The sequence below is a fragment of the Bacillus rossius genome, chromosome 14 (genome assembly GCF_032445375.1).
Source record: "Bacillus rossius redtenbacheri isolate Brsri chromosome 14, Brsri_v3, whole genome shotgun sequence".
NCBI classification, from domain to species: Eukaryota; Metazoa; Arthropoda; class Insecta; order Phasmatodea; family Bacillidae; genus Bacillus; species Bacillus rossius.
The window spans coordinates 35,971,260-35,994,373 of NC_086341.1; the positions used below are offsets into that span (position 1 = coordinate 35,971,260).

General features: G+C 42.3%; 1 protein-coding gene across 1 annotated transcript in view; it reads left to right on the plus strand.

The window, feature by feature from the left end:
* The window catches only part of LOC134538976 (chymotrypsinogen A-like), a 66,570-nt gene that overhangs the window by 2,629 nt on the left and 40,827 nt on the right, over positions 1-23,114 (plus strand). The window contains exon 2 of the mRNA XM_063380629.1: positions 583-712. Within this exon, the coding sequence (XP_063236699.1) occupies positions 583-712 (130 nt within the window). The remainder of the gene's footprint in view (positions 1-582; positions 713-23,114) is intronic.

The window sequence follows — 23,114 nt, forward strand, 5'->3', positions numbered from 1 at the left end:
AACAAGTCCCTAAATTGACTCCGAAGAAATGGTTTCGTAATTCCTACTAGTAAGTGAAAAAATTAAATTTTTATATAGTAAATTATATATTGAATTGCACATAAGTCGCATGTAACGTAAATATGTGACACGATGCTGCCATCTGTGGTAGATGAAGAGAACAAAAGTTCACAAATCCAAAGGAAAAGTTTATAGTATTAACTATTCAGTGATTTTTTTTACAAAAAAAATAACTAATTAATATAATTTCTTGTCGAAAGCCATTTCCATAAACAGGGTTTTATATTTGTTCAAGTCAAGAGTTGTTAAATTATGTAGTTTAATGTTTCGTTCTGCAAATGGAATGAGTCAGTATTCGACGTACCTGCTCCGGCAGTGCATTCTAGTGGCGGGTGAAGAAACTACAAGAAAAACGGGTAAATAAATGTAGTTGAAAACACCTCTAGCGTTTATTTATCAGGCCTCGGCCTTATTTTAAATAATTCTACGTTGAATTTCTGCTCAAGTATCGTATTGTAAGTGTATTTTCCACACGAGGACACGTGGACTCGCTCGTGACCCCGACTGTGTTCCTGCTCGCAGGCGGCCGAGGAGACTCCCTGGCTGCCGAGGCCTGGCAGGACCTCCCTCGAGCGCAAGGACATCCTGCCCAGGGAGGAGTCCAGCCCGCAGGACCTCTGGGGGCCCGTGAAGGACTCCGCGGACAAGTCGCGTGAGTAGCCGCGGCACGGGGTTGCGTTGTCCCAGTACATCCAATAGTCCCAGTACCTTCCCTGAACAGCTTTCCAGCGATAACTGCGCTCTCAGGTTAAACCAACTGCACCTTCGTGTTTCCCAGTACCTTCTCTGAACAGCTTTCCAGCGATAACTGCGCACACAGGTTGAAACAACTGCACCTCCAATAGTCCCAGTACCTTACCTGAACAGCTTTGCAGTGATAACTGCGCTCTCGGGTTAAACCAACTGCACCTTCGTGTTGTCCCAGTACCTTCTCTGAACAGCTTTCCAGCGATAACTGCGCTCACAGGTTGAAACAACTGCACCTCCAATAGTCCCAGTACCTTCACTGAACAGCTTTTCAGCGATAACTGCGCTCTCAGGTTGAAACAACTGCACCTCCAATAGTCCCAGTACCTTCCCTGAACTGCTTTCCAGCGATAACTGCGCTCTCAGGTTGAAACAACTGCACCTCCAATAGTCCCAGTACCTTCCCTGAACTGCTTTCCAGCGATAACTGCGCTCTCAGGTTGAAACAACTGCACCTCCAATAGTCCCAGTACCTTCTCTGAACAGCTTTTCAGCGATAACTGCGCTCTCAGGTTGAAACAACTGCACCTCCAATAGTCCCAGTACCTTCCCTGAACTGCTTTCCAGAGATAACTGCGCTCTCAGGCTGAAACAACTGCACCTCCAATAGTCCCAGTACCTTCCCTGAACTTCTTTCCAGCGATAACTGCGCTCACATGTTGAAACAACTGCACCTCCAATAGTCCCAGTACCTTCTCTGAACAGCTTTTCAGCGATAACTGCGCTCTCAGGTTGAAACAACTGCACCTCCAATAGTCCCAGTACCTTCCCTGAACTGCTTTCCAGCGATAACTGCGCTCACAGGTTGAAACAACTGTACCTCCAATAGTCCCAGAACCTTCTCTGAACAGCTTTTCAGCGATAACTGCGCTCTCAGGTTGAAACAACTGCACCTCCAATAGTCCCAGTACCTTCCCTGAACTGCTTTCCAGCGATAACTGCGCTCTCAGGTTTAAACAACTGCACCTCCAATAGTCCCAGTACCTTCCCTGAACTGCTTTCCAGCGATAACTGCGCTCACAGGTTGAAACAACTGCACCTCCAATAGTCCCAGTACCTTCTCTGAACAGCTTTCCAGCGATAACTGCGCTCTCAGGGTGTAACAACTGTACCTCCAATAGTCCCAGTAGCTTCCCTGAACTGCTTTCCAGCGATGACTGCGCTCTCAGGGTGTAACAACTGTACCTCCAATAGTCCCAGTACCTTCCCTGAACAGCTTTCCATCGCTGACTGCGTTCTCAGTGTGTAACAACTGTACCTCCAATAGTCGCAGTACCTTCCCTGAACAGCTTTCCAGTGATGACTGCGCTCTCAGGGTGTAACAACTGTACCTCCAATAGTCCCAGTAGCTTCCCTGAACAGTTTTCCAGCGATGACTGTGCTCTCAGGTTGAAACAACTGTACCTCCAATAGTCCCAGTACCTTCCCTGAACAGCTTTCCAGCGATGACTGCGCTCTCAGGTTGAAACAACTGTACCTCCAATAGTCCTAGTACCTTCCCTGAACTGCTTTCCAGCGATGACTGCGCTCTCAGGGTGTAACAACTGTACCTCCAATAGTCCCAGTACCTTCCCTGAACATCTTTCCAGCGATGACTGCGCTCTCAGGGTGTAACAACTGTACCTCCAATAGTCCCAGTACCTTCCCTGAACAGCTTTCCAGCGATGACTGTGCTCTCAGGGTGTAACAACTGTACCTCCAATAGTCCAGTAGCTTCCCTGAACAGCTTTCCAGCGCTGACTGCGCTCTCAGGGTGTAACAACTGTACCTCCAAAGTAGGGAGAGCGTGCCGACTCTGGAACATAGACGAGGGGGGAGCGGGGTAATCCGGGGATTATCCCATTTTTTATGGTTTTTTACGCATTTTTTATGGTTTTTTATGTGCAAATCCAGTTTTTTATGCGCTAATCCAGTGGCTAATCCGCTAATCCAGTGGCTAATCCGCAAATCCGCAAATCCGCAAATCCGCAAATCCGCAAATCGCAAATTCGCAAATCCGCCATTTTGTATTTCTAGAAATTTCCACCAACTTCGAATCGTGACGTCATGATTCTGTGTCGTCTGCTGGAGGCCGCCATCTTGATTTCTTCTGGCCGCCATCTTGTTTCGTCTGCTGGAGGCCGCCACCTTGATTTCTTCTGGCCGCCATCTTGTTTCGTATGCTGGAGGCCGCCATCTTGATTTCTTCTGGCCGCCATCTTGTTTCGTCTGCTGGAGGCCGCCATCTTGATTTTTCCTGGTCGCCATCTTGTTTCGTCTGCTGGAGGCCGCCATCTTGTGTGACGTCATATAGTTCTGTTGGTCGCCACCAGGTAGCAGCAGGTATTATTTTATTTTAACTAAAATATTTTCAGTGCCGAGGCTGGGATTCGATCCATGGGACGTGAAAACGTCCAGGATGTCGTGGTTACGAGGCGGACGCCTTGACCACTAGACCACGAGACCAATTGGAATTTGGTGGAATAAATAATCTATATATGCTACGTACTGACGGCAAGTTTATGATAAATGGGGGGAGGGTGTTTTTGCCTTCCTTAATGCATACCTAAGGTGCCACATTTGAAATTAAAAATTATTATACAGCCGCCATCTTTAATTCCAGTGCAGACTACCAGATGGCGCCAAATTCAAAAATTAGTTGGCAGAGGCGCCGCCATCTTGGTTCTCAAGTTGGCTGGTAGATGTCGCTAGTATCGCGCGGCAAATTCAAAAATTAGTTGTCAGAGGCGCCGCCATCTTGATTCTCAAGTTGGCTACCAGAGTGTGCCACCGTCGCCATCTTTATTTCATATTTCAGCTGCCAGGGCACAGCACCATTCGATAGGTCGAATGCTAATCGATATATTTACTTTTATTTCATATTTCAGCTGCCAGGGCACAGCACCATTCGATAGATCGAATGCTAATCGATATATTTACTTTTATTTCATATTTCAGCTGCCAGGGCGCAGCACCATTCGATAGGTCGAATGCTAATCGATAAATTTACTTTTATTTCATATTTCAGCTGCCAGGGCGCAGCACCATTCGATAGGTCGAATGCTAATCGATAAATTTAGTAACAAGTGTTGCTACCAGAGGGCGCGATATTTAAATTTAAAAAATATTACAACCTTTAAACAATTCTCCGCCATCTTGGATTCAACAGCCCCACCATTTTGGAAGCACATGATACACCCAAGGACTCGTTCCAATACATGCACAGAGTGCACCGAAAAGATTGTTCCCTTACATGCACAGAGTGCACCATATTGAATGATCATGATATGTGTTCCTTTATATGCATCAGAAGCAGGCATAAGAAATTTTTTCTTGTAGGCATACTTTAGTGTTAGCTTTCCTGTAATGCATTTAATAATAGTGTAAGCTCATTATTATTATTTAGTGATAGTGAATTTATAACTATGATGTGTAGTCTCATTCTCTTCATCTCGACGTGGCGGAAGATTCTCTGGAGTGTAAGCTGAAAAAAAAAATAAATAAATAAAAACTTGTGTTTGAATTTATAGTGGTATGCTGCTTTCCACATCACCTTAGAGACTATGTCTCAGGAGGTACAGCATTAGATGCGTTAACTCCTTTTTTTTATACATGGCGAGTTTCCCCGAGAGGCCTATTTTCCATGTTTAACAAGGGCGCAAGCATTATGCTTCACCGTCACTCTCTCCCAAGCCGCTGTCCACTCCATCATCTGGCTCCACTTGCTCTTGAGCCTCCATTACAGCTTCAAAGCATGCTATAATACCGTTGTAAAGGTATGTTAGAAACTCGTATTCCTCTGGAAATGCAGCGAACAAATTGATCGCGGAGACCTCTAGATGGTGTACTATCGCATCTATATTCATGCCGATGCAAGCATGAAGCGCATATTCAATGCAATCGCGCATTTCCTCAAAAGCAGCCATGTTCATTATGGAATTGTCAGAGACAGAATGAAGACTATAGTTGACCTGGTCTTGACGGAAAGATGACATGCAACCCCGATGTCGCGCTACACATTCCAATGAGGCGCCCAGCGCGGGCTGACGTCACAGCTTGTTGATCCCAAGCTGTAGAGTGCTGGGTCGTGTTCAGGAAGTAGTCCACACATTATAAATACATTGCAGGAATAGAATCTCAACAACAGCCCACACAAACGATTCCATAGAATATGCTTCGATTGAGAACAAGCAATAAGGTAAAATAAAATGTGTATATGTAATCTTAAACTCCCATATCCTTTCTCTTTACCCATGTCCTCACGGTATCGGGAAACCCCTTCCAAGACACCTGGAATCTTTCACCACGCTTTCGATGAATTTTATTTACCAAGTATGTATCGGGGTATTTTGTAATTTGAATTTCTGAAGCATAAAAAACACCTTGTATTTCATTTCCATCCATATCACTCAAGTTATACACACGCGGAAAGCTGGACCTCATAGCTGTTACTTTAAACACTTCGTGAGACCAATTCTGTGTAAACCCCTTTTCAAAAACTTTCTTGTTACGTGACACGCGTACATGATCCCCCACACGAGCCTTAGGTTTTCTAGGGTCAATTGTCTTTACATATTTGTAAACACTTTGTAGCAAAGAGTCATCCTTCACTTGATTCGGAGCCATGCCAATGGTGCGGTGGAATCTGTTATTGTAGACACGTAGAACTTGTGGTAAAATTTTAAGCCACTTATAATTTCCTTGAGCTGAAAACTCGCGAAAAAGCAGCGATTTTAGAGATCTATTAAACCGCTCTACCACACTTGCTTTAATCTCACTGTGAGTGGAATAATGATTAATATTTTTTCTTTTCATAAGAGCTCTGAAAGTTGAGTTATAAAATTCTGTTCCCGCATCACTTTGAATACTTTTAAAACTTCCTGCTTCTTTCAAAATACTTCTCATGGCAGCAGTAACCATCACACCTGTCTTTTGTTTAACTGGAACTGCATAAGCACGTTTGCTGTACACATCTATGGCAGTCAGGATGTACTTGTAACCACTGTTCACTTTACTGTATGGTATCATTTCTACCAAATCAATCTGTAGTAAATCATGGAGTCCATATGTTAAAACCCTTCTGCGAGGAAATATAATACGTTTGCCTCGGTGAAGCTCGTATGCAATCCCACGCTGTGCGTCGCTCATTTTGCAATGTATCCTGATTCTTGTAACTCTTCAAGTATCGAAAGGATTTCGTTATTGTGTCCGGTGTGGCCAGAAGCCTGCGAGGCCATTAACAACCTGAGTCGATCTACTATCTCATTCGGATCATTCCAATAAATGAACTCTCGTTTACGACCTAAATCCAATGTTTTATGTAACAATCCACTTCCTCGTTGCTGCGAACCAATATGTGGAAACAGTTGCTTAATGATATCAAATTTCGCATGTGACGTGCTTTTATAGAGATTTGTTGCAGGATCATTCTTTTTAAAATAAGCATTTGTAAGCTCTAGTAGATTACCATATTGTTTAAGGGCCGATTCCGAGTACGTATGCGGCTCTCTGCGAAATAAAAGTTCAAATAAACCAGGAGCAGGTTGTATTAGTTCATCTTTAACGCGAATCATATTGTTATCGTGAAAAAATACTTCCGTGTCCCCTAAAAACCAGCGGTTATGTCGTTTAGATACACCATAGGTTCCATCACCAGAGCGAAGGTTGTAGCTCTGCAAATAAGACTGCACTCCACCTAAAGAATCATCATATGGAACACCGTGATGTTTTAAAGGAATAGCGTTCGAGTCATCACTGTCGCTTGATTCTAAATATTGTTTCACAGTAGCTTCTTCCGCAGAATCCTGCTTCACAGTATCGATAGACTGTGCGAGCGATGTAGTAGGTCCAAGTTTATCCAAACGCGAATTAACAGACTTGAATATTTCTTCATTAATTGCATCCCTCTCCAAACGAGCTCGTTTGGCAAGTAGATACTTTGCACGAACATTTTCTATGACGCGCTCCAACTTACTAGCCTCAAGAGACATGACTGCAGAGTTAGCGATAGCATATCACCCTTTTATATACAACTAGCATCAATACGTGAGTGATCTAGGCATGTCTAGAGCTTGATGGTTTTGGAGGTGCTGGTTTTGGAGGTGCTGGTTTTGGAGGTGTTGGTTTTGGAGATGCTGGTTTTGAAGATGCTGTTTTTGCAGGTGCTGGTTTTGGAGGTGAAGGTTTCTTAGACAACACACCGCGAGAATATTCATCAGGAGTAATCGTCAAAACACCAACAGTGCGATTCATTTGTGAAAGCTCTTGTACAATTCCAGCATTAATTTTCAATACCATCTCAACCATGTTAGCATTTAGTGCATCATTTAGTTCCTCTATAAATGTTTGTGCGAATAAATCTAACCTGCTCTCCAACGAGGTGCACATATCACCCAACTTTGTCGACACAGCTGAAAGACTTTCATTTAATTGAGCAATTAAATGCTGTTCTTTAGCCTCCATATTGCGCAAGAACTCCATAATCCCCACTTGCACATCTCTTGTTACAGTAAGTGATCTGTTGATATCTGTAACTTGTCGTGTCATACCATCAGTCATCGAATGCAAATCATGTGTAAAAGCCCCGCTTACTGCGTCAACATACTTCTTATTAGCAGCATCACCATCTTGTTTAGGATCACCAACTCTCTTCAAATGTTTCCAGCTTAAGTCGCAGTCCCCTTCACGAGTAAACGTCATGCATGAGTCGTGCGATCGTTTAAGTCCACCACCACCGAACTTTGACATCATGATTCATGAACCTATCACAATAAACTGATCAAAACCACATCTGTAACGCCCTTTATGTAGAGGAAAATCTTTAGCTATCACAATGAAACCATGCTCATTAGGACTGTTCCAACAGTGACCGCAAAGAGTTTTAAATCTCTCAAAGCTCATATCTGTACCGACATGGTCGGAAAACACATGTTTTAGATTAAGATCGTCCATTTTAAACAAAATTATTAGATTACAATTATCTCGCACTAATTGCTTTCGGGTTTGGGTATAAGTTTGTACCAAGTAGAAACAGTCGATCTTGTGGTGTCGCCCCATAGAATAATACTTTTGAACAATGCTTTGTTTATCACAAGCAACATCATCGAAGATTAGCACAGAGTTGGGGAGGGCTTGACTGGGGTCTAAAACATCAGCATTTTCTCGAAATTTAAAAAATTTCACTCCCCCGACATTTTCCAACACATGGGCTAAACGTTGATATTTTGGTTGTTCTAGGGACTTGCTATATAAATACACATTCTCAAAACGTATCCCATTGGGGTGTTCTAGAAGTGAAAGAATAAGACAAGTTTTGCCAGAATTCGAAGGACCTGACACTATACACCGTATGGTATTTGGTAACAGAGATCCATGACGTTCTTCAGTTTTACTAAACACATCATCATCAATTAGTGAAATTGGTAAAGCGAGCTGTTGTTGAACAACCTCCATTCTTAATACTAAACCTAAACACTATAAAACAGTCATCCTTATAGTGAAACCACTCAGTGTCTTGATATGTCTTGTATGAGACGGAAGAGAGGTTCAGGCTTAGTTAATTCTGTTATAAATAAGCTACCATTCGAGGCACATCTTCCGGGCTACAATTTCTGTGGACCTGGCACGAGACTAGCCGAGAGACTAGCAAGAGGTGATCGTGGTGTGAATGCACTAGACGAGGCGTGTCGTCTTCACGATATTGCGTATGCGAATAGTAATAACTTGGCTGAAAGACATAAAGCGGATAAAATATTAGCTGACACGGCCGAGAAGATTAGAAAGTCTCCCGAAACTAAATTTGGACAGAGAGTATCCGCGTGGACCGTTAACAAGATTATGAGAGTGAAACGTAAGCTTGGTGCAGGTTTAAGATTTTCATCATCAAAGAAGAGAAACCGTAAATCTGTCAGGAAAGCCCTGGGGAAGAAGGGTGGTCTATTACCATTTATATTTCCAGCACTCGCTGCATTAGGCAGCTTAATTGGTGGAGCTGCGGGTGTTGCTAAAACTGTTTCCGATGTCCGGAGTCAGGCACGTATGCAAGCGATAACACGTGCAGCAAAAAACGGTTCAGGACTTTATCTACGCCCCTATCCACAGTCGGGTGGTGGGGGAAAGCGAAGAGGAAGAAGAAGAAAGAAAAATCGCGGGAGCAGGAAGCGATAATCAAAAACTTACCAAAGCGAGCTCTTACAAACCTCGAGTTAATGAAGGCGATAAAAGAATTGAAAATACCATACTTTAGACAAATATACATGCGCGATTCGCTACCTAAGAAACCATTGCGTAATGAAAGTGCTATTTTGAATCTAGACTCATCCAAAGGACCGGGAACGCATTGGACTGCTTATGTCAAGACCGGTCCTAACGTTGAATATTACGATAGCTTCGGAGACTTGCCTCCACCAGTGGAACTGATACGATATTTAAACAAGTGCAACATAACCTATAATTATGACAGGCAACAAAAGTTGCATTCATGGAATTGCGGTCACTTATGCTTAAGATTTTTAGTATCAATATATAAGAAGCATTAGTGTTATCATAAGCCACATATGCGACAGAGTGTTTATAGAGAGACCACACACAACGCGAGACGCAGTGTAAACTAGACAAAATGTCAATAACATTAATTTTAACTGGGAAGAGCTCGATTATGAGAACCTACTACTTCCCTCCCTTGCAATTGGATGGAGAGTGGACAATGGCATTGATCGATCTGACAACATATAACTCGATACCGAACATTGATGAAAATAATCAAGTTTTTCGATACATCGCAAACAATGAACATCATGAAATGAAATTACCAACAGGTGCATATGAAATAAGTGACATGGAAGCTTACATAAAACAGAACCTACCTGCAGATTCAACATTTCTATTACGAGGCAACCCCAACACCTTACAGTGCATAATGTTCAGCAACAATATACATGTGGATTTTAGTGGAAAAAATACATTAGGTGAAATGCTTGGATTTTCTTCTCAAGTATACAAAGCAGGTGAGCTGCATGAATCGACAAATCCTGTAAATATATTCCCCGTGAATGTTATACGAATTACAAGCAATGCTGTGGGACACACATACTTGAATGGTAAATTAAACAATACTATTCATGAATTTTCCCCCATAGTACCTCCGGGATATAAGATAAATGAACGACCTACCACGCTCATTTATGTCCCAGTTACCGTTCAATCGATATCGGAGCTCGACATTCAAATAGTCGATCAGGAAGGACGCTTAGTTAACCTAAGAAAGGAAGAAATAACTCTAAGACTGCATTTGAAAAAACAATGGGAGTGAAATATTTTTCTAAGCATAAATGGAGCGGTTCAGGTGTGTCCTTATCCAGTAGACGATGAGACATCAAGCGGCTAACATCTGTTAACGTGAGATTCCTTAAAAAACTTGGATTTAGAGTTTATCCTCATGGAGAACACCGTTCTTGAAGTAGAGCAAGCACCACAATTTGAGGATTCTATTTCAAAAACTGAACTGCATATTTACAAACCATACTTAAATGGACCCTATGCCCCCAACTCTGAAATCCGTATAGTGATTCAAAATCATGATGCATACACAAACATCTCAAAATCCTTTTTGCGTATACGTGGAAAACTCGTAAAGGCAGACGGACGGAAACCGGACCATGCAAAGATTATAAACAATGGTGTATTACATATGATCAATCGGATAGGATTTGAACTGAACGGCGTTCTTATAGACCAGACCAGATCACTAGGAGTGGTATCTACAGTGAAGAATTATCTTTCACGAACTCGTGATGAATACGCCATCAGCAAAATGGAGGGATGGTGTCTCGAGGAAAACTATAGCTTGCCTCTAACAGCCGATGGTGTTTTCGAAATCTGTGTTCCGCTAAGCCATCTCCTCGGCTTTGCTGAGGATTATCACCGTATACTTCTAAACTCCAAACAAGAGTTAATTATAGTTTTAGAAAATACGTACATTAACTCGATCGTAGATGCGAGTGCGCAGCCTCAAGCAGTTAATTTAACCATAAACTCTATCGATTGGGCCGTACCACACATCCAAGTGTCTCCAGCGGAACGCACGCGACTGCTTAAGCTTGTGGAGAAAGGCAGAAATATAGATATAGCATTTAGATCTTGGTCTGTTGAAACATATCCCAGCATGCCACAAGCACAAAATGTCAGCTGGTCAGTAAAGACAAGCTTCTCGATGGAAAAACCACGATACATAATAGTCGGCTTTCAATCGGCTAAACATAATGTAATGGCTGCCGATAAATCGAGGTTTGACCACTGCAACATAAAGAATATAAAACTATTCTTGAATTCAGAAAGTTATCCGTACACGGATTTGGACATAAACTTCGACAATGGATTTTACTTAATCGCATATGATATGTATTCAAATTTTCAAGAGTCTTACTATGGAAAGCAGAATGCACCTTTGCTTGACCCTCATCAGTTTAAGGAACTGGCTACGTTATTCATGTTTGATGTAAGCCGTCAAGCTGAGAAAATACCTTCGAATATCATAGATTGCAAGTTGGAGATCACAAGCTCAGCCAACCTACCGATCTTAACACAAGCATTTGCAATAATATTGCACGACAGACTTGTCTCCTATAATCCACGAGACAAAGCTGTTAAAATACTGAGTTAAGCATAGTAGAGGCTCAGTCGTGTCTCAGCCACCATGAAGTATGTTAATCTGCAAGGATTTTTCTCTCAGTATGGCTTTATTACCAAGGAACTTAGCATTGCTGACTCTGAGGGGAACATAATTACGCGAACATTCAAACCGCCGTTTGAGTGGAGAGACATTAGTCGTAAATACCGGAGAAGTAATGCGTGGCTCACTAAAAATTTTCATAGTTTAAAATGGGAACACGGATTGTTTCCCTACAACAGTCTTTCCACCATCTTGACAACTCACTTGAGTGGAACTGTAATAGTTGCTGGAAGCGAACAGAAAAGATGGTTGGGTAAACACTGTCTCAAACACATGCACATAGTGGATGCACAAGAGGAATATGGCTGCCCGGCTTTCAAAAAATTAGACATAATGTATGCTCAAAATCGTGACAGCATAAGACCTGTATCGTCTCGCCGTAACGTCGCATTGCTTAGGGCTTGGATGCTAGAACACAGCGATCCTGGAATGTTGGATGACGCGCTCGAAATGGAATCAACAACAAGCGAAGCAACGGTAAACATGTCTGGACTGGAGGCGCTATAAATTGAGGTCATCGTCCCGGGGTACGACAGTCAGCGTACAGTTCGCGGTCGTGCGGGCATAGACTCACTATATATTCAAGAAAAATGACGTTCGATCCATCGGCACGCTACGCAGACGTGTCACCCGGCTTTCGTCGTGTGGCATACCTTACCGGAGATGGAGAGTTCCACCTCATAGTCTGCAACTTCAATCATCACTGGAGCACCGATTGCGATCTGGAGGCTCCGGACTTTATTGAGACGCCCTGCAATCAGGTAGATTTTGTTGTGCACTACTTGAGACCCGACAGTAAATTTCCTACTACCTTAGAAGAACTTAAGGCAGCAGCCGCTACTGAAACTATAACCTCAGAACCAGATTATTCTGCAGTAAGGTGTGATTTGAGACGCAGCACGAACCCAGAGACAGTTGTGCATTGGGAGGAGCAGTGTGACGGTTATGTTCACAACACAACTTATGAAAACAGTGTTTGCTACGAGACATGTAGTTTCCTTCAGTGTAAACTTTATCGATTCACCCCATTCGCTTAAGTTTGAGAGCTAAGACAATACCTATGTCAGTCATGTTATCACCGCGATTCCATGATATAACTCAAAGCCAAGAAGATGCCGTAATAGATGAATTGTGGGCACCGAGCATCTTAACATGGGATGAAGCGACAAGATATTTTAATTATCCTCCTGATCCGCGATCTAAAGAAATGAAGCCTTCGACTTTGTTTGACAATACCGAAAATAGATATCTTTACAAACGTGCAAGTCTGAACTGTGTTGAATTTCATGTAGAGTTCTATGAATTTGATATTGGATTGAGTAGTCTTCGATACGTTTATTTCGAACTTTGTCGCGAAAATACTCATTTCCGACTGAGGTGGCACGCTGATAGACCATACAAGTCCGTGACTCTCTTGACTGTTTTCGACTGTCAGCATAAAGACTGTGTAATAAATCTTAGTCATCCAATGGCAAAGTTTCCCTGTACTATTGATGAGCTCAAGACATCCCGTGACAGAGACTATGAAAGTACTTTCTCCGAATGGTGTACCGGAATTAAACACTATCGCCATAATCCCGCTACATGCATGTGGAACCCACCTCACGACACGCCTTGCAGTAATCATTTGTGTTCCTTGTCGAGAGGTCGTTTATTACGAGAAAACAAATTCTCGGTGTCGACGCATCTAAGCAAGCAACTATGGGGATATAGATAATGGACTGTTCTACGAGATGCTCTACTCTATGGAATTTCGTAATAAATTTATTCATTCGGATGGGCAATATATTTTTAAATAGGATCGCCGCTTCCTGGGTCGACAGTCGAGCTGAAACTGTGTCGGTGTGAGGATCTGTGCCAAGCAAGATGTCTAACTTTCATTCAAGCAAGAAATACGTGAGTGTAAATCCTGGTCTAGGCAGTGTTGATTACAGCGAGTGGAGTCAAGACAATTTAAAACACATATCGGAAAGCTGTGACGGCATGTTTCACTCGAAACAAATACTCGACCCAGGACCTCAAGACATACCATTTGAATTAATTAACTGCTCGGGTAATGGACAATGTATTGTTAACATGCTTCGACACGATACAGTGCTGCCTGCCACGAGTGAAGACGTCTACGCACACGCATTCAACCAGACAGCTACCCAATCGGTTCAGGTTATCCCTGAATGCATTCAAATCAGCCCTGATTCGCCAACATCCATCATACCTGTAGCTGAGCCAATCACCGAGGCGACACCGAAGTCCACCAGACGACAGCGAAAGCCTGCTGCCTCTCGCAAGAGTCGAACCAGAGATCTCAGTCATTTAGGACCGGTGAGTCAAGATGTCGGAGTTCAAACAGAGTCTAGTGCTTCCATACAAAGAACTGACGAGATGGCCCGGGTAGCAGTGCGCTCATTACTTCTAGAATTATTAAGCAAAGTATAATTGAATTTTTGTCACTTTGTGTATGTAAATGTTTCAGCTGAATACGTAAATATAATATTCTTTGTGTGTAAGGAAATGTTCAAGTTAGCATTCAAATCTTTTTTTTTATCGTCACTTTAATATTCTTTGTATGTAAATGTTCAGGTTTGTATGCAAACATTATGTGTGATTTTCTTGTAATATTTCAGTTTTGCATAAAGTTTTAAAATAAATTGTTAAAAGCATAATGCATATTTTACTACCGAAACTGTTTGCAACTTAAGTAAAGAACGTGTAGGTTACTGTATTTTTTATTAATACTCTTTTCAATTATATAATTTTCTGGTTTAGTATAATTTAAAAAAAATGTATTCAAATTATCCATCAGTCTCTGCGCCCGCACGTTCACGAAATGTATGTTGACTACAATAAAACTAATGTGTAACCTCTGATTTATTGTTATGATTTAATTATTCCTCTGATATAAAATAAAAGCTAGCATTGAAACGTCCTGCCTTCCTGGGCCGACCAGCGGGTTGACGTGCGAGAGCCCGTGGATGAAGCTCTCTATTTTCAGAGAAAGGAATTTGTTTTTCCAGACAACTGTCGTCGCACCTAAGAGGTGTCTATATGCTGTCACAGACTTGGTTGACAGTTTCTGCAATCGTTGTAATGCATTACAACGATTGCAGAAAAATGTTTTCAGTAAGCTATAATAAAAAAAACATTAATTAAATTTTAATTCTGAAAAAAGTGAATGGTAGAAAATCTACTTTCTAAAACAAAAAAACATATAGTTTAACTAGTTTTCCATGATCACCATATTATTAAATGATTTTACCAAATATAATCTACTCAACTTTCTTAAATTAATAATTTTCAGTTTATAACTGTCATCTAAAGCCGACACACAGAGTAGGCGATTCCGCGAGAATTCAGGTCATCGCCCGACGCAGATTTATATATATATACACCTGCCACAGAGGTCGGAAACCTCATTTGATCGCAGCCAGCCCTCGTCAGCCCTCGATACCTCCTCCGCAGAGAGACGTTCTTCTCCAGATAAGGTATGTGTTCTGTCAGTTCTGACTGACAACACGAGATGGAGTACATTCGTTTCGTTAAAACACGTTCGCGCACTGTGTTTACAGTTCTTATTTAACAATATGTCCACTATTTTAAATAAATAAACACGTTAAAACGGTCGAATTAAGCAATAACTAAATCCATGTATTTATATTACTTAAATTGTGTATTATCACGGAAAAATTACTAAACTCTATTTTTTTTGTTGCGATTATATTACTTTGAATATTATTCCTGTTTTCGCTTATTTATTAATGATTGAGAATCAACTTGTTTTCATAATTATTTTTTACAACGGGATGCGTGTATTTAATATTTCTTTAATACATCTTTCATTCTGTTACTGAACGCTATGCGCGATTTATAAAAACAACAACCATTCGGAGCTCGTTCTTTGCTTGCAAACAGTTAAATAAATTTTGTCAAACTTTAAACAATATTAAGCGTGATATGAAGTTGATATACATTTGTTTTCAATACAGTATGTTCCATGTAAATAATAATTCTCTACATTCTCAGAATATACCGACATATAATTAATTTCTTGCACATTGTTTACATGTCTTAAACATTTTATATTTCCACATTATTTACAACTTGAAATACTTCACAAATAAATATTACAAGAAGTTTTCTCATGACATACAATTATTTCATATTTACACTTATTTTTTCAATACAAATTTTTACACATATTATGGAAAATAATAAGTGATGATACAGCTGTTGGTTTCAGTATATTAGAGCAAGCATCTTTTATTTATTTTTCAGGTTCTAACTTGTTGAGCGTATCCTTCTTTATTTTTTTTTAAATTCCTTTTATAATAATGTCTTCTCCATACTCTAATAAGCGTGCTAGATTTGAGGAAAGCGAGCCTTCGATGTCTGAGCTCGATGAATCATCTATTGATTCATTGATTTCATCTTCATCATCATTTGAGTCAGTGATTTTATCGTCGGCTGATGATTCATCCAACCTAGAGATCGAAGACACGCCACCTCCCTCTTTGCCTAGCCTGATGCCCGTCACTTTAGATTCCGCATTCCAGGGTCGACTTGTTGATTCCAGAATCGCGAATGATATTCCCCAGCCCGACCCCAACATTAATAGATTTCTCTCCAGGTGCAGGGAACCCTTTCTGGACGTAGTGGGTGGCGTTCTCCGCCCATTCAAAATTTATCTTACATTGGCCGCGGTATTTATTAAGGAGGATCCTGTGCAGGGGCCCATCAGTGATAGCTTCCACTTCGCCTCCAAAAGTATCCCTGTTTTGTTAAGTGAGGACCTAGCAGAAATTTTCAGTTTCACATTAGTTTCTGTGCTTATAAAGGATGTAAGTGAGTTTGCTTTGCGCGGGTCTGGATGGATGTTGAGTCATGTAAAACATCTCGACATGCATGTCTCTGCATACCGACCATTCACGGTGGGGGCCGCGCATACAAAGTTGCCTGCATTTTTGTCTAACCGCAAAGCTTGTGTAAACATCGAGACTGACCGTGAGATGTGCTTTCTGTATGCCGTTATGGCAGGTGTGACGCCGGCGGCTGGGATGGTTACTCGTACTGGATCGTATCCTAATCCTCTCGAGGTTTTTGATACGACCGGTATGACGTTCCCCATGACACTGCATCAGGTTAAGATCTTTGAGAGTCTCAATAATATTTCCGTGAACATTTATTCTTGCGTGAGTGATCAGGGAACGATTATTGACGAGGATTTTAACAAACCTACTGATGCAAGTATCCAGCCGATTTGCATTACCTCTATGCGATGTGATCGCCATGTGAATATTTTGGCTATTCGTGCGTCTGGTGCTCCCGCTCATCTCCATTTCGTGACTATTAAGAATTTGTCCCGCTTGCTTTCTTCTCAACTCTCGCGTGATCAACATACAAAGTGGGTTTGCGAGCGCTGTCTTCAGTATTTCCATACTGTGGACAAGTTGAACTCCCACACTGATTTGTGCAGCCAACACACGGCCGTTCGGTCAGTATTCCCGACTGAGGAGACTAAATGGCTCGAGTTCACAAATGTATCCAAGAAGGAACGTATGGGCTTTGTCGCTTATTGCGATACAGAGACCTACTTGAAACCGATGTCCACCTGTTTACCGGAGACCGATGCCTCCAGCACCACGACGGTGAACGAGCACGTGCCTTATGCATGTAGCATTTTATTACTTTGTTCGTACGATGCTTCGCTTACCAGATATGCGCACTTTGAAGGGGAGAATTGTGTTGCCGACATGGTCTCTACCTTGATTGATATGACTAAGTGGGTGTGCGCGATTTATGCTAAGACCGTTCCCATGAAAGCCCAGACTCCTGCTGTTGCTGCGCGGTTGGCGAGTCAGACACATTGCCATATATGTAATAAGACACTAGGTGACAAGTCAGTGTTGGACCATGGCCACCTGACCGGTGAGATTCGTGGCTATGCGCATTCTAAGTGTAATATTGCATTTAGACTGCAGAAGAACCAACTGGTGGCTATTTTCCACAATCTTCAGAATTATGACGCCCACTTTTTGATGAGACCATTAGTCTCACGTCATATTGCACAACCTGACGGTTCCTCCATTTTGGAGAACCCCGGGGAGGTCAGGGTTATAGGCACGTCTCTTGAAAGTTACAAGAGCATAACAAAGTACATACCGATTACCGGTAATGATGCGAGAGGAGGTACTCGAACAGTGCGTTTAAGATTCATTGACTCCCTTAACTTCCTAACTTCATCTCTGGATACTCTGGCAGGTAATCTCTCGCCTGCTCAGCTGAGCCTCACTCGTGTCCAGTTTCCAGAAGACGCACAGTTTGATCTAGCTCGTAGGAAAGGGGTGTTCCCATACGATTTCGTCACTAGTATGGCAGAACTGCAGACGACCTCACTACCCCCTAGGGAAGCATTTCATAATGCTCTTAGTGGGACTGACGTGAGTGACGGGGACTATGCTCACGCTAGATCTGCGTGGAATGTTTTCCGCTGTAAGACTTTGAACGATTATGCGTTGCAGTATTTGAAGGTGGATACGTGTTTGTTGGCTGACGTGTTCGAGAATTTCCGTTCAGTTTGTTGCCAGTCCTATGGCTTAGATCCGGCGCACTATATTACGGCCCCATCACTTGCGTGGGACGGTTTGTTGAGCAAGTCTGAGGTGTGTCTGGAATTAGTCACCGATCCAGATATCTATCTTTTCTTGGAGAATGCTGTTCGGGGTGGGATCACCAACGTTAGTCGGCGCTATGCGAAGGCTAACAATGTTTACATGAGCGATTATGACTCCAGCCTGCCGTCTTCCTACATCTGTTATTTCGATGTAAATTCTCTCTATGGTCATACGATGCTTGGTAAGCTTCCGGTGGGCAACTTCCAGTGGGTGCAGGAACTCGAATATGCAAACTGGAACTTTAGCACCATGGACACCGATGGTGACTGCTCATGTTTTATAGAGGTGGATCTATCCTTTCCGCGTGAATGTCATGACCGGCTATCAGACCTGCCGCTTGCACCTGTGAATGGCGTACCGGTGAACGGCAATATGTCAAAGCTCTTATTGACACTTGAACCGCGAAAGAACTATGTTTTACATGCAAAAACACTGCAGCACTACCTTACGTACGGGGCCGTTCTTGACAATGTTCATCGTGTTTTGCGCTTTGAGCAAAAATCCTGGATGGCGTCGTACGTACGGTATAATCTGAATTGCCGTGCTCAGGCAGCGAACCCCTTTGAGAAATCCTTCTATAAATTAATGAATAATTCCGTTTTTGGCAAATCTTTGCAGTCGCCGCGTAGGGAGCGTGACATACGTGTGGTTTCGCGGTACGATACCATATATGGTGCGGCAGAGTTGATAGGTCGTCCGTCATTTAAGGCAAGGCGGATCGTCGATGAGAATCTGGTCCTCATTGAGTTAGCCAAAGGTTCGGTAACCTTCAACAAACCCCTTTACACTGGTGTGGCCATCTTAGATTTATCCAAATTGCATCTCTATGATTTCCACTATAACTATATGCAGGTTAAGTTTCCCTTTCCATCTCTGCACCTGCTTTACTCAGATACCGATTCTCTTCTGTACCACATCGAGTGTCGCGATGTGTATTCTTCGATTCTCCCCGATTTGGCTTCTCGATTCGACACTTCGAATTATGCTCCAGATAATGCTCAAAGGTTTCCATCAGTCAACCACGGCATGACTGGTGTCATGAAGGATGAAGCCGCTGGACGCATCATTACTGAGTATGTTGGTCTTCGCCCCAAACTTTATGCATACAAGATGGACGATGGTGCTTTTACGCTTAAAGCCAAGGGTGTGAAGGCCAGTGTACTCAGCTCGCTACTTTTTGAGCAATATCTGGATTGCTTGCAAACAAATTCACGGGTTTGGGGGACTCAATATCATTTTCGTTCACGAAATCACATTGTTTGTACTGAACGCGTGACTAAGGTGGCGTTGTCATCAGGTGACGACAAGCGGAGCATTTCCGATGATGGAATTAGCACACTTCCATGGGGACATTACCGTCTAGATCCCTGAACCTGAGTTCCCCACATAATAAGAGATTCTAACTTTTTTTTAATTTTATAATTTTCCAGTTTTATTTTTTTTTGTACTATCCTCATACCTTGGTACGCTCAATAAGCATTGCTGCTCCGAGTCGAGTTGTAGGAAAACAACAGCACTCCAAACTCCTCCTCCGCTCGGAGTGGCCAACTGGGTAGATGGCAACCAACTTCGATTCATTGCCTCCCCCTTCAGCCATAAAACATTAAGAATGTTGGACAGAACTCATGCACTACTGTACTGCGCATGTGGAGATAAAACCATCGGTATGTTTAACATGTAGAGATTGCACTCATCTTATTTACACGGTTCAGATAGTGAATCTGATAGTTTTCTTTAAATGCTAGTCTGTTTAATAATTTAAAGTAAATTTGAGTCTATCCTGATTTTAAATGCTAATGTGGTTAAACTTTGTTGCATGTCATCTTTCCGTCAAGACCAGGTCAACTATAGTCTTCATTCTGTATCTGACAATTCCATAATGAACATGGCTGCTTTTGAGGAAATGCGCGATTGCATTGAATATGCGCTTCATGCTTGCATCGGCATGAATATAGATGCGATAGTACACCATCTAGAGGTCTCCGCGATCAATTTGTTCGCTGCATTTCCAGAGGAATACGAGTTTCTAACATACCTTTACAACGGTATTATAGCATGCTTTGAAGCTGTAATGGAGGCTCAAGAGCAAGTGGAGCCAGATGATGGAGTGGACAGCGGCTTGGGAGAGAGTGACGGTGAAGCATAATGCTTGCGCCCTTGTTAAACATGGAAAATAGGCCTCTCGGGGAAACTCGCCATGTATAAAAAAAAGGAGTTAACGCATCTAATGCTGTACCTCCTGAGACATAGTCTCTAAGGTGATGTGGAAAGCAGCATACCACTATAAATTCAAACACAAGTTTTTATTTATTTTTTTTTTTTCAGCTTACACTCCAGAGAATCTTCCGCCACGTCGAGATGAAGAGAATGAGACTACACATCATAGTTATAAATTCACTATCACTAAATAATAATAATGAGCTTACACTATTATTAAATGCATTACAGGAAAGCTAACACTAAAGTATGCCTACAAGAAAAAATTTCTTATGCCTGCTTCTGATGCATATAAAGGAACACATATCATGATCATTCAATATGGTGCACTCTGTGCATGTAAGGGAACAATCTTTTCGGTGCACTCTGTGCATGTATTGGAACGAGTCCTTGGGTGTATCATGTGCTTCCAAAATGGTGGGGCTGTTGAATCCAAGATGGCGGAGAATTGTTTAAAGGTTGTAATATTTTTTAAATTTAAATATCGCGCCCTCTGGTAGCAACACTTGTTACTAAATTTATCGATTAGCATTCGACCTATCGAATGGTGCTGCGCCCTGGCAGCTGAAATATGAAATAAAAGTAAATTTATCGATTAGCATTCGACCTATCGAATGGTGCTGCGCCCTGGCAGCTGAAATATGAAATAAAAGTAAATATATCGATTAGCATTCGATCTATCGAATGGTGCTGTGCCCTGGCAGCTGAAATATGAAATAAAAGTAAATATATCGATTAGCATTCGACCTATCGAATGGTGCTGTGCCCTGGCAGCTGAAATATGAAATAAAGATGGCGACGGTGGCACACTCTGGTAGCCAACTTGAGAATCAAGATGGCGGCGCCTCTGACAACTAATTTTTGAATTTGCCGCGCGATACTAGCGACATCTACCAGCCAACTTGAGAACCAAGATGGCGGCGCCTCTGCCAACTAATTTTTGAATTTGGCGCCATCTGGTAGTCTGCACTGGAATTAAAGATGGCGGCTGTATAATAATTTTTAATTTCAAATGTGGCACCTTAGGTATGCATTAAGGAAGGCAAAAACACCCTCCCCCCATTTATCATAAACTTGCCGTCAGTACGTAGCATATATAGATTATTTATTCCACCAAATTCCAATTGGTCTCGTGGTCTAGTGGTCAAGGCGTCCGCCTCGTAACCACGACATCCTGGACGTTTTCACGTCCCATGGATCGAATCCCAGCCTCGGCACTGAAAATATTTTAGTTAAAATAAAATAATACCTGCTGCTACCTGGTGGCGACCAACAGAACTATATGACGTCACACAAGATGGCGGCCTCCAGCAGACGAAACAAGATGGCGACCAGGAAAAATCAAGATGGCGGCCTCCAGCAGACGAAACAAGATGGCGGCCAGAAGAAATCAAGATGGCGGCCTCCAGCAGACGAAACAAGATGGCGGCCAGAAGAAATCAAGGTGGCGGCCTCCAGCAGACGAAACAAGATGGCGGCCAGAAGAAATCAAGATGGCGGCCTCCAGCAGACGACACAGAATCATGACGTCACGATTCGAAGTTGGTGGAAATTTCTAGAAATACAAAATGGCGGATTTGCGAATTTGCGATTTGCGGATTTGCGGATTTGCGGATTAGCCACTGGATTAGCGGATTAGCCACTGGATTAGCGCATAAAAAACTGGATTTGCACATAAAAAACCATAAAAAATGCGTAAAAAACCATAAAAAATGGGATAATCCCCGGATTACCCCGCTCCCCCCTCGTCTATGTTCCAGAGTCGGCACGCTCACGATTCGAAGTTGGTGGAAATTTCTAGAAATACAAAATGGCGGATTTGCGAATTTGCGATTTGCGGATTTGCGGATTTGCGGATTTGCGGATTTGCGGATTTGCGGATTAGCCACTGGACTAGCGGATTAGCCACTGGATTTGCGCATAAAAAACTGGATTTGCACATAAAAAACCATAAAAAATGCGTAAAAAACCATAAAAAATGGGATAATCCCCGGATTACCCCGCTCCCCCCTCGACTATGTTCCAGAGTCGGCACGCTCTCCCTACTCTCCAATAGTCCCAGTACCTTCCCTGAACAGCTTTCCAGCGATGACTGCGTTCTCAGGGTGTAACAACTGTACCTCCAATAGTCCCAGTACCTTCCCTGAACAGCTTTCCAGCGATGACTGCGCTCTCAGGTTGAAACAACTGTACCTCCAATAGTCCCAGTACCTTCCCTGAACTGCTTTCCAGCGATGACTGCGCTCTCAGGTTGTAACAACTGTACCTCCAATAGTCCCAGTACCTTCCCTGAACAGCTTTCCAGCGATGACTGCGCTCTCAGGTTTAAACAACTGCACCTCTAATAGTCCCAGTATTTTCCCTGAACAGCTTTCCAGCGATAACTGCGCATATTATTAATATTTATTAGTAGTATATTTTGGCCAAACCTGCACCTTGCTTCGGGCTGTGGATTGTGGATTGTCGACGCCATCTTGGACTGTGACGTCACGTGGCTATCTCGGATGACCTTGAACTTTTACCTTGACCTTTACCTTCAATATTTGCCCTTAATTACCCTAAATTCACCAAAATCAGCCAAAATATCCCCCTTTTTTTTAATATTTCGTCAAAAAATCTCAAAAAATCAACAAATAAAAATTTATATATTTCGAGGGAATAATTCCCGTTTTGAGAAAAAAATTCTTGTTTTATTCCTCAAAAATTACAGTGGC